Genomic DNA, 13282 nt, shown 5'->3' on the forward strand with positions numbered 1-13282 from the left:
GCCTAGCAGAACTTGACTTTAAGTTTGAAATAGTTTTTCAAAATGGCGGCCGTGGCGGCCATATTGGATTTCTGATTGACCTGAAAAATAACAACACTTTGTCAGGACCATGAGTCGATCATTCCTACCAACTTTCAGTTCAATCGGCCCAGCAGAACTTGACTTTAAGTTTGAAATGTAAAATGTTAACGGACGACGGACGACGACGGACGAAAACGGAGAGCAATAGGTCACTTGAGCTAAAGCTCAGGTGACCTAAAAATATAGTAAAACATGCCTTAAAGGCCACTTACATTGTACTGATAAATACTACAATAATGGGCATCTGTCTATAAGGATCACCTGTCTATAAGGATAACCTGTTTATAAGGATCACCTGTCTATAAGGATCACCTGTCCATAAATCAATCTGTCTATATGGACCACCTGACTATAAAGACTACCAATCAAAATCGACCACCTGTCCAAAAAGAATACCTATAAAAAGACCACCTGTCAATAAAGACAATCTGTCTATCATGATCATCTATCAGACCACCTGTCTATAAAGATCTTATATCTACAAAAACCTTTATCAATATTCCCCACCTATGTATAACGATCATCTATCTATAAAGTCTACCTATAAAAAACACCTGTCAACAAAGACCACCTGTCTATAAAAACAACTATCAATATTAATCACCTGTATATATAGACCACCTGTCTATCAGATCACCTGTCTATTAGACTAACTGTCGTTTAAGATTTTGTTGGTATTCCCTGAGGTCTTTAGAGACAGGATTGACTATTTATGTTATTGTACTAAAAAGAAAAATGAATTGAAATTATGATGTTTTATATGAGAAGCACCTTCCCATGTATAAAACTAGTATGGTAAATACACGTACTACAAATTATAGTAAAATCTGACAATAGTCTGAGATATGTATAAAACTAGTATGGTAATACATGTACTACAAATTATATTTAGATCTGACAAAAGCAATTGGATTAAAATAAAACTGACATCATATCAGAAAATATATCATTTTGACAAAAAAAACACTCTTGCTTTGTAACAAAAATTTAACCACAACAGCAATAAATCTAGCACTAATGAGTAGCACTCTGCCAACCAAACCACTTATCAAAAATTTTGTTTGGCAGTTTGATAATTTAATTTTTTCACTTAAATGTGAACATGTCTAAATAAGGTATTGTTCACCAAAACACTAAATAAGGGTTTTTTTACCCCCAAAAACAGTTGGTTATACCCCAGATTTTCATAGCCTGTCCTAATGTCCTAGTAAACTAAGAACCAGGGTGTACAGAATTTTGAAAATCTATAAATCATATGTGCCCCTAAAATGTAAGGACCATACTAAGCTCTGATGGCTTTTACTGAGTACAATATGTAACCGTAATAATACTCGATAAATAAGGTTTTCATGACATATAACACTATAACCACGGATACCAGGGTACTTGAAGGCAAAACTCAATCAATTACATTGATTGTAGCATTCAAATTTACAGTCATTAAATGTTCCTAATTTTTTTTATAGTGCAGGTCACTGATTAATGTGTTAATGACCCCTTACAAACTCTGCTTGTCTCCGGCCATTCACTCGCTCTGGATTGTCTCCATTGTAACATTCAGCTTTATGATCATTAAATGTTCCTAATTTAGTTCCTAGTACAAGTCTCTGATGGATTTTTTCAATAAACTCTTATAAAAAGTTCTCAAGCCAGTCATCCATTTTTGACTGCATTGATTTAAGGTCATTCCATGTTTTGCATTCTTTTTCGTTCTGCAAGTTTTTCGGTTCTTGTACTGATGAACACACATCAACTGCGAAGATTTTCAGGGCAGTCGTCCATTTTGGACGGATGAGATTCTTTGAAGGCGTCCAGTTTGAGGAGTTCATCATTAAGACGAGCGATTATAGGGAACTGTTCCATATCCACCTTGAATCTGTAAAACAGAACAAAGGTAAGCTGTAACAAAGGTCAGCTGGAGACTGCGGTTATCTCAAAATCTATTACCGACTCATTACATTTAAGGATCCCTGTCCAACTGCACTGTGTTTTTCCTGTATTCAGTTACCTCCCCTTAACTTCGGTTTGGATATAACTGTAGGACAGTTGTGTCACGACACTTCCCTGGACCAGGTAGCTCAATCATTTAGAGCGGTAGAATTACAATCTGAAGTCCAGGGTTCCAATCCTGGTCTCGCCCCTCTGAATTATTGTACACTCAGAACACTGGTGTTGATAACATTTTGTTTATTTTATCTTTATCATTAAAAAGTTCTAATAAAAGTCCTGAAAGCTATTCTTTCCTTTTCATATATATGATTTATCAAAGCCATAGTCTTGTCAGAAAAAGTCGTTTCCAATACTTAGTTACAGTTTTAGGCATTGGTACGGGGATCCTTAAATAGTGCTTTAATTGTAATGACAAGGACTTGAGTACCGTACATTCACCTGAAAGAGTAGCCCTGAGTTTCCTATGGCCCTGACACCTCGGCTTTTATTTTATTTGAAATTTCCCTATCCTACACCCCTGGCATGAGAGAGTCTTATAGTACAGGCATATTGTATCGCAATATGGCATTGTAGACCTTGTATTTTACCTGTTGGCGTTGTAGACCTTGTTTTTTTCCTGTTGGCGTTGTAGACCTTGTATTTTACCTGTTTGTATTGTAGACCTTGTATTTTACCTGTTTGCATTGTAGACCTGAGGGACCAGACATGCATCAGCTATTGTCACAGTATCTCCGACACAATACTTTCCAGCAGTACGTTTTAGAATCTCTTCCAGAGCTGAAATCACAACAAGGTCAAAACAGAGCTGATCCCGTATTGAAATATCATCATGTTAGTTCAATGTACAACTTTATATAAAACATGCAATATTCTTCAAGGCACATAAACGAGGGAAGTTACATGGCTTTAGTTGCAAAACTGACCTAAACGCAAAAAGAATTAAATGATGTCACAGAGGTCAAGGTCAATGATGAAGGTCACAAAAAAGTGTTGAACCATGTTGTACTAATCAAGACAAATAATCATGTGAAGTTACATGTACATAATCCTCGCTGCAGTACTTGGTCCACACCTAACGTAAACGCAAAAAAAATACCGGGTAATAAGCCATGACACACACATGGACAAGGTAAGCACTTATTATTATACCTCATCTTTATAACAGCGTGTCTGATTGGATGATACCAATCATATGACATGTGCAGCTGGGTATTAAAACATCATGTTACTCTCACACGCACAATTTTCCCCGATCATATTTCCCTTATTCAGAAGTTTTATCTATCTGAAGGAGAAGGAGTTTAGCCAGCAATATGAGCCTGTGTTATAAATACAGACAATACAAACAGCTGCCAATAGACTGCTACGTAAGACTTGGATTTTAGTTGCCAACACTTGAACTGGAACAGGCCTCTTGGTAGGAGCTACCTTAAGCCCAGAGAACTGAAATCTAAAGTAGTACAAAGGATGAACCACCCACACCCCCAGCGGGATTTACTGAAGATTGGAATAAAGCATAAAAAATCATTGAATACCAACCAAATAATCTTACTGTGGAATTTTAAGACGATAAACACTTACAATTCTTACTGCAGGAGTTCAAAGAGAAATAATCTTACCGTGGAATTTTAAGACAATAAACACTTACAATTCTTACTGCGGGAGTTCAAAGAGAAATAATCTTACCGTGGAATTTTAAGACGATAAACACCTACAATTCTTACTGCTGGAGTTCAAAGAGAAATAAACTTACCCTGGAATCCCTTGTCTATCCAGAATTTGCCCCATTCCATTTTACCCTCGTCCCCAATTTTCTTCAGCACACTGAGATTCTGCAGGGGCTGGATCCCTCCACTGATGACAGACACAATTTCTCGCACCTTTCGTTAAAAAAATATGTTGAATTTAAATTCAATGTTTTGTATTACAGTTTGTGTTTTGGAAAATCTTTGGAGTTGGGTATTGTTCCTCTGTACTCTTTAAACGACAGGTATCAGGCTAGTGATTGGTCAGTTTGTTTTGTACTTGAAACAAATCAAATAGCTAATCATGTGCCTTTGATTTTGTCACGACATAATCCAAGGGTGTAAAGAATATATGATATCAAGGGCAGAACATTGGATTTAAAAAAGGCATAAGTTCAAGCCCTTTTTGTTACAACCTTATTATATTCTTTAAGAAATTGCTTCTGTATTCAAACAAAGTCATCAATTATCCTCAATAAGATTCATCAGTTCTGAAACTATGCTGACTGAAGCTTCCAACTCTAACAAACAGACGCTTGCGTGGGGATATGATCAATGTGTTCCAAGTTTATAAATGGGCTATACTTTCCGAATTTGGTGGAGGGATTGTTCGATCTTGCCGCTCAAGGAAAAAATTGTGGACACATTTAAAAAAATACTCAAGCAACATTGTCATTGAAATATTAGAAAACATTACTTTACTCAAAGAATAATTGATATCTGGATTAGTCTCCCCAAGATATTATTTCATCTGGTAACGTATTTGACTTCAAGAAAAACTTGGACGAATTCTGGAAAGATCTTGGAGTTGAAGTACGATCATACAGCGTCTTATGTAAAGGCATATTTTAAGTTTATCACATTGTTAATTAAATTATACTGATGTGGATGTAGAGGCAGCAATGCCTGCGTCCACTAATTTCCTATGAAATCCTATTAAATAGCTTGACAAATGGACTTGAATTTTTGCGACACATTTAATACTTGAATTGTGTATAAAAGAAGCTTTGATATAAAGTTATTCATCATTACATCAACTCCCTGGTCCCGACAGTAACATATGGCATCAATGAGATATTGTGTTTTTGTAGTAGCCGGGTACCGGGGGTTCATCTCGTCAAAGAGTACCAAACTGGTAATAATTTTTGGGGTTCAGGCTAAAAAAATGAAGTCTAGTACAAAAGGAGTAAACTTGATACAGAGAGAGATATGTTAGTAAACATGTTACATGTATTTTGAATTGGAATATATACTTGACATCATGTATACATATTTTGACTGGGTTCAGGGGTCATAGCAAAATTGAAGGCTCGGTGTGCGACACCTTGTTGATGAGAAAAAAAAAATTAAAGCTCGATCCTTTGATGTACATCAAAAGAATCTCGCGGTCAGGTAATGGTAAAAAATAACAGGCTTTGAAGTCGGGCGTCTCTCCTTTGTAATCTTCAAAGGACAGGGATCAGCCTAGCGATTCATCAGGTTGTTTTTTTAACCTGAGACCAATCAAACAGCTATCTTCGTGCCTTCAATTTTGCTATGACATCTTCCAGGGGTGTAGAGAGCACACGTGTGTGTGACTTACCCCTGGATATCGAGGATGATGTAATATATACTTACTTTGACTCTTTCCAGAGGGTCCACAGGTAGGAGGGGCTTTTCTGGATGGACCTCTTCCAAGTATTCCAGCATCGCTACCTAAATTCATACAAACATGTGTAATAATACATACCAACATCAGAGGTATAATTATACTGTAGTGGCGATGTACTACTTTGGTCACAGTATGCAATGAAATCACTAGTTCTTTCAAAATAATATGGTCCCATACATAATGTTGTTATACATATAAATATGAGACAAACGTTTCAAAAAATGGCTTAATTAACATGACCACTGGTTATCATACCTGATCATGATTATCGTGCGAAATTCTCTGATGTGTAAAAGCACAATTGTACAAAAAGAAACACTGGTTGGTTTAAAAAGACAGACATAAAGTTCATTACAGATGAATATTTATTAATCCGGATAAAAACTAAATGATTTTGCACAAAACACACAATATTGTGCAGTAATTTCGACGCTGAGCAACTTCACCCGATCAGGAGTACCGTACCAAACATTGTGACACAAGACTTTTGGGTAATCATTTTTTTTAGGTTATATGATATAATCAGAAAAAAATAAGAATCATTGGAATCGCTGAAATTAAATAATATTATATGAATGGTGATACTTACCGATTGTGTCATTGTACTTTCGTTCATCACTAGCGCTGGAACCTGTTGCATCGGGTTGATGGCAGCGTACTCATCCTTTTTCTGTAAAAAAGACGTACCTTGTAACATATATTTACAATACTCATACTTCTAAATTTTTCATTCATCAGTACTTAATATTTATATTCAAATCACTTAAAAACTTTTCAAACAGACAAAAAATTATGGATAATGTTGACATATGTGAAACCTCTCACAGAGTGAAAAATTCACCCATCACAGTAAAATATATTTTGCCAATCTTTAAATTTTAGAGTGCAATACGTGTTACTCTAAGTGGTTAAGGCAGGTAAACTGGGTTCAAAACTTCCAGTTAGGATAATCTGTGTTTTCGTATTGCAGAGTTATCTGCTCTAGATCTTGTGAGCAGGTATTGATTGTTACGTCTTTTGTTTGTGATAGTAACATCATAAATTTTTGAGAAAACGACCGCCTAATTGGATGACATCAGGCGAGTTGGTTTGTTCACAACAACCTGCTGGATCGGAATGGAAGATGAAAGCCATGTTTCTGATGGACATAACATCGACAGCATCCTTCGGAGATATGCCAGCATCAGCCCAACAGGCATTGTTAAATATTTTAACTGGTTGTGTATGTGTGCCATTTTACGTAACATTATTTGGACGTTAATACGCATTTGTATATGTAGTATGTATGTGTAAAAGGAAACCCCATGGAAGATGAGGACATCTTTCATTTAAGCGGGGGAATCCCTGATGAATTGGGGAGTTAATATATATTTTTTGTTTTTTCCTCAGTTGCAGATTTTATATTGGAATTGTGTGTAAATATTTTGCATGGACTTTTGTTATATTGTTTTATCATGTTTTATTTACATTATTTCCTGATCATCTAGATGAGGACATCTTCCATCTAAGGAGGGGAGAATGTAGTAGTGTCATTATTTGTCATTATTTCTTATAATATATTTGTGGTATTTAGCTATATGCGTTCATATGTAAAGGAAATCAGCCTTCCGTGTAATTTTGTACTTCACGCATTGCGGCAAAACTTTTAGCGCGCGTGCGGAAATAGCACGCGTAAATGCGAGTAAGGTACTGAGCGGATGTGATGTAATGGTTGTAAACCTGTTTGTCCAATACATATTGTCTATGTATAGAATACCTAGTGTTGAAGGTAGGGTAATTTACCTGGTGCACTGGTCACTTTGAACAGAGCGGCCAGAGCGAGCACGGGACATCTTGTACACCTATATCTTTACCTAGCCAGCATAGGAATTAAAAGAGGTAGCAGGCACTAGAGCCAAAAGCAAATAACCTTACATTGAACGAGTAAGACCGAGGACTCGGCGGACTGTGTCCGAGAAAACCCTCTTCACATTGAAGTTTTTTTTACTTACGTAATAAATTAACTGAGAAAAGAACTCAGGAGTTGTCGTATACCTTTGTATCCACGATAAAAGATGACTATTACATTATCACACAAACTAATGACGTAACAATCAATACCTGCTCACAAGAGCAGATAACTCTGCAATACGAAAAGACGTGAATATATAAATACACATATCACTTACCTGCTGTCCTCCATCCTTCACCAAGTTTACAAATCTGGACTCATACTCAATACCTTTCCAGGCCAGGGCTAAAATATATATACAATATTATCAAGGCATCATCACTGTAAAGTTATTATTTTTGTTTTCATTCATGCATTCCCATTGTAGTATCTGGGTAATATTAACATATAGTCATCTACATTGTTAACCATTGTCCTGTACTCCCCCCTACCTCAAAAAAAGAATAATGAGAATTTTATTGATTTTGGTACAAATTAGTTTAGTATTAATATCAACAAATTGCATTGTCTACTATGTTCTTTAAAAGTGTTCAAATAACGAAAAAAAATCCCTTATCAGTCAACAATATCCTTGAGTAGAAACTAATTCACATTTGTACAGTCATAACCTTGAACAACCTTCCGGGGGACGTTGTATCCACTCCCAATATCGATACTTTTCAGAACAGAATAGATAAACTTTGACAGAATGAAGAACTTAATATAATTATAGCATAATAGGGCAATTTTAATTAACAATGAACTTAACCTTTATACTAGTAACTACATGTATATAATTGTTTGGTTTTTGAGTCCAGTGTAGAGGAGCTCTATCGGCTCCTGTATTGGAAACAAACTTTAAACACTTCAACTTTAATATGATTTACAATACATTCTTCTTTAATGTCTTTTAATTGCCAAATTAGAAGAGCAGTTAACATAATTAATATATAAGCTTTAATCAAGTTGAAGCCACTTTTTTTCAAATATTAAATTTTCCAAGTTTACCACATTTATGATGATTTTATGAAATCAAATAATACATCAAAGTACATACAAGAAATATAGAAAATCTGAACTTACCAATTCTAACTCTCCATGAGCAGGAACTACGAAAGTAGGTATATAGCACCGGCTAAGTACAGCATAGTGAAAATACAGAAAAATTAAACATATCACAATAAATGAAGTAAACATCTGAGTACATGGTAAAATTAAAATCATTAAAAAATATTTTCTAATTTGAGTCACAAATCTGTGCTCGAGTATTCTCCCTTTATGAAGGAAAAACTCGATTCTGAAGCATGTGTGAGTTATCTCCCTTCATATGGTTAGAGAAATATACCTGCTTCGACTAGTCAATATACATCTATTGTATACCATTTTGCCAATCATGCTGCCACTTAAGTAAACACATGTTACATTCAGCTTTCATTTATCGAGATCTAACTTTTATATGTATTTAAAAGTAGAGGAACCAGTGCAGTCTATTCGAAATATCTCCTACCGATTGCCATGTTCATGCAGTTTGTGACGCTTAAATAATAACCGACATACAACTCGCCTTGATTTTTATTAGAAAACACTACATTTTGCATATTAACCAATATAATTCAATTTATCATGTCATAAAGCAAAAGCACACTGTGTTAGAAACAAATGCGACACATGCCGGTTTCACATGTTGTCACGAAGTGCCTACCTTCGCCATTTTGGATTTTAGAGAGAAGACTACGTTTCGTATCTAGAAGAATTTGCCCGCAACAGTTTCAGATTGTTGTCTTGCTTGTGAAACAACATTAATCTTGTAGTACACAGGTTAATCATTTGCTGACATAAATTCTTCCATTGCAACATAAGAGAGAAAGATTAGTCTTTTATTAGCGAAATTCGAAACTAAATATATCCGATGAGTAGAGACGTGGGGCGGGGGAAGGGCAGGTTCAACTGGCATGGAAAGAGACGTTAATTTGATCACCCTATAATAATAAAGTCGACTCACAATGTAAGAGTTTTAGTATTTATAACACAATTTAAAAATGTATAGAACAACCCAAAGATTTGTCATTTTGACCATAATAATTCACCTATTAATTTTGTTAAAATTACTTTCAAACTAATATCTACTAATCAACATACTTTTAGCAATAAGTAATAGTTAGAAAGAAACAAAGATTTTTTTAAATTGCATTACCGAAATTTGGATGTGTCTGTGTTCTCTAAATTTATGGAAAATTTCTTTTAGCAATTATCCCACATTCAAAGTAAAATAAATGGCTCACTGTCAGTAAAGTATAACGTTCAAGCTGTTAATATGTTATCTGAAACTAACCAATTAAAGCATTTCTTTTTTTTCTACTAAATTTGCTCTATAAATATCTATGTGCGATAATTAGTATTTTTTACGCAAAAATGCAGATGCATAGTTACTTTTCAGTCTTGGAAATTCTAGAAAAACGCTACTTAGTTCCAGGTTTCTCTAAACAAAGTATGATACTTGTTGTAATTTACAGTGTAATAAGCCTGTAATGTATTTTTCAGTTAAAACATTGAATTGAACTGTATTGAATAGCAATGTCCGGGTGATGTGTGGTCGCATGCTCTAAAACTTTTCGTTAATGCTGCGAACTTCCCTACGCAGTGATAACGCCGGAACTGTTTTAGTTCAGCCATGTACCCCCTGAAATGATTATAGTAAATGGGTCACTCAGATTGTAGACGCTATGAAGTTTTCTATCGATCATAGCCTAGTAAGCGTGTCCCAAAACGACAAATTCTCCGAATTCCTCATTTTCATAGCAGGTACCATACGAGAAGCAGAACATGCCTATCCCAACAGTATATCTGATTTCATCTCCACTTTTGCAGAGGTTAATGTTTTATCCTGTCATGTATACTTGTGACAGTAAAGTGCTTTAATTCTGCTGTGTCAAAATTTTGCGTTTTCACACCTAGAGCAGAATTCGCGCTACGTGATTCATCTGTGTCCGAATTCATACACGACAGACAACTACAAACCGGGACAGTTTCCTCATTTCATGTGTTTGGTGTTGCCCCTTTGACACTGAGTTTAATTAGGTATCGTTTTTACTGCTAAGATGTTAATATAACGATGATTCCTATAAAATCAAACCAAATATTCTACTTAAATAACACCACTAGTAACATTCCTCAAAAGACCGATAACACCACATTAATATCACTAGTAACATTACTCAAAATACCGATAACACCACATTAATATCACCGTAGACCGCGTAGACTTTACTCGACAGCTGTCAATGTGCTACAGTTATGTACCATTTTAAATATATTTCTTTTTTATATACAGTACTCTCTAGTTTGAAGCATATCATCATTATTTATATATCTCCCAGGTTATTTTAAAATTAGGAAAAAATAGCAAAACGTCAACAATATTCGGTCAACAATGCAAAATGATGATACATATATCCGTGTTGTATTTTCAATATTAGCCGAACGAATTTCACCTTTCACGATGTATCTTCAGGATGTTTAATCTAAACGTACGCAAAAAAATCGTGGCTAACAGTAGCGTAAATTAGTCGCAACACATGTCTGTTGCTACACCGCAAGAAATGTTACTATGCCGCAAGTTTGTTACTCGTATGGATGAGAAGGAGAGTGAGGTTAATAACGATGTAAGATGATGATGTTGTTACATAGTTGTTGTTGTTGAGGAAGAGGAGGAGGAGGAAGAGTGACCAGCGTGACTCTGTGTACGACAGGGTCAGACAGAGGTAATGCTTACACAATAAAAGTGATTTTATTCTTATTAATAAAGATCTATTACGTCACTTGGTTTGCTAAACGACTTTATATTTCTCTTTTAAAGTAGTATTAACAAAAAACGATCCTAGTAGCAGAAGAACTATACCAAAATAATTTGACAAGAAATGTCATCAGTTTAATGGGGCCCATTAGGCCATGCGTTACATTATTCTTTACGGCTCGTAAGAAAATTAAAAAAATATTTCCTTTTTATTTTATATCTTTTACACGTGTCACCCTCTGAGTTTGGTGTTAACGGAGGAAAGTCAATAACTTCTGCTATGTAACCAAATAAGAAATGTCAGTTTTATCCTGCTGATAAGAACGAAGGTTAGCGGTACGGTTTAACATAAACATATTTAAAGGTGTTATTTCATTTCTCAAACTCATGAAGTGCTGTCACACGTACATGTACCATATTTGGTAATGTCAAGGTCAAACATCTGGTCTAGGTCACCATTGGATAATAACGGCAAGTTAACTATTAGTGGAAGTTGTGCATAACACAAGTTGTTCAAGATGCTAGATGAAGAGAAATTAAGAATTTAAGCTACATTTGTAAGCATAAATGAACGTAAGATAATAAATGTGATTTCGTAACATTCTGATGGGTCGCAAACTATTTTTATGAAGATGTCAGCCTTAATGCCTTATTCATTGATTAGTTAACGTTACCATGTACCATTTTAATAGCTAAAGTATATATTCAGTATAACCAGATATCCTATCTAAATTCCGAGGTTTACTTGGAGTTTGTATGACTTATCAGAGAGTTGAAATTTGAGAGGGCATGTTGAACCACATGGGCTCGTTACATTTATGTGTGCTGTAACCCATATCATTATAGCATATGTGTATTTCAGACATTTGTAACGAGCCCCTGTGGTTGAACAGAAGTTTTCGAATTGTTAAACCTCGAGTGTTTCAAGCATTTGAAAACTAACGAATATTATTTATATTAGATGATCATGAGTCAACTACATGTATTTAGGGGAGTAGTTATCTGAAGTGGTACTAAGAGTTAGCCATATTGGTCAGAGATAACAATGGATCTGTGGGTAGAAATGTCAAAAAATATTTATTATATATATGGGTGACAATCTGTACAAACTCTGCAATTTTATTTGAAGTTATCTCCCTTCCATTGACATGCGATTGATGATACAAATCTGCCTTTCAATGCTGTTCAACAACTTATTGACTATAGATTTGTCTTCATTGAATCCGAAAACGGTTATGTTTTCTGTCAGAATAAGATGATATGCAGTCGACAGAATTCACCGATGAATGGTCGTTTAAAGTTTAATCCCATGTTAAACTATTTAAACTATGTTTTATGAAAACAGAAGAAACAAAATCAAATCATGGCTTTTATTTTTTTATTTATAAAAAAAACCCCAACAGCACAGCACCCATTAATACAATTTAATCCATTAGGTCAATGAAATAAACACCGGCCATGAAATGACAAAGTCCTAAGGTACAGTAGGAAGTAACATTGTAAGTCAAATAGAAAAGATTGATAGGTATATTTACACCTAGATACATTGTTGCGAACTATAGCAAGTCTATCCGTATTTCCACTTACTGTTATCCTGGTTACATTATACACACCGACTAGGGAGCAATCATTACTTACGCTTTACTGGTGGCACTGGTCAAATAATCTCCTCTCCCGTCTATGCAAATTTGTTATAAATACTGCGCTACTTCTTTATATCATTTATATAATAGGAATAGAAAGTTCAGTAAAATGAATGTAAACCAATTTGATTTCAAAATTATAAAATTTGTTTTGGTTCCAGAATCTCGAAACTTCTTAAACCCATTCTTAGTGCTTAACTTTAAGCATATACTTAAAAAAGTGTATCTCAAAGGTTCTTAAACCATTCTCAATTCTTAACTTTAAGCATATACTTAAAAAAAGTGTATCTCAAAAGTTCTTAAGTATGCATTCTCAAATTTTAAGTTGAGAACGGGCTCAATATTTGAGAATGGTAAGGAGCATGCTTAAATATTTAAGAACGTGCTTAAATACACAAAATGGCCAACTGTAATTGTCTGATCAGTCATGAAATTCAGCCGCTAAAAACGAGTAAGGAGACGAAAGGCACAGTGTTTATAGTTATTTTT

The 13282-nt window shown here is 34.9% G+C and overlaps 1 protein-coding gene across 1 annotated transcript; it reads right to left on the bottom strand.

The window, feature by feature from the left end:
* Positions 1-196: 196 nt before the first annotated feature.
* LOC110450418 (maleylacetoacetate isomerase-like) lies at positions 197-9081 on the bottom strand. The gene is made up of 8 exons (XM_021497920.1): positions 9060-9081; positions 8441-8492; positions 7596-7663; positions 6017-6097; positions 5394-5471; positions 3785-3911; positions 2706-2808; positions 197-1957 (listed from the first exon to the last, which is right to left on the bottom strand). The coding sequence occupies exons 1-8, from the start codon at positions 9066-9068 to the stop codon at positions 1831-1833; spliced, it is 645 nt and encodes a 214-aa protein (XP_021353595.1). The 5' UTR covers positions 9069-9081; the 3' UTR covers positions 197-1830.
* Between the last annotated feature and the right edge of the window lie 4201 nt (positions 9082-13282).

This window comes from Mizuhopecten yessoensis, unplaced genomic scaffold, assembly GCF_002113885.1.
Source record: "Mizuhopecten yessoensis strain PY_sf001 unplaced genomic scaffold, ASM211388v2 scaffold5229, whole genome shotgun sequence".
In the NCBI taxonomy this organism is placed as follows: Eukaryota; Metazoa; Mollusca; class Bivalvia; order Pectinida; family Pectinidae; genus Mizuhopecten; species Mizuhopecten yessoensis.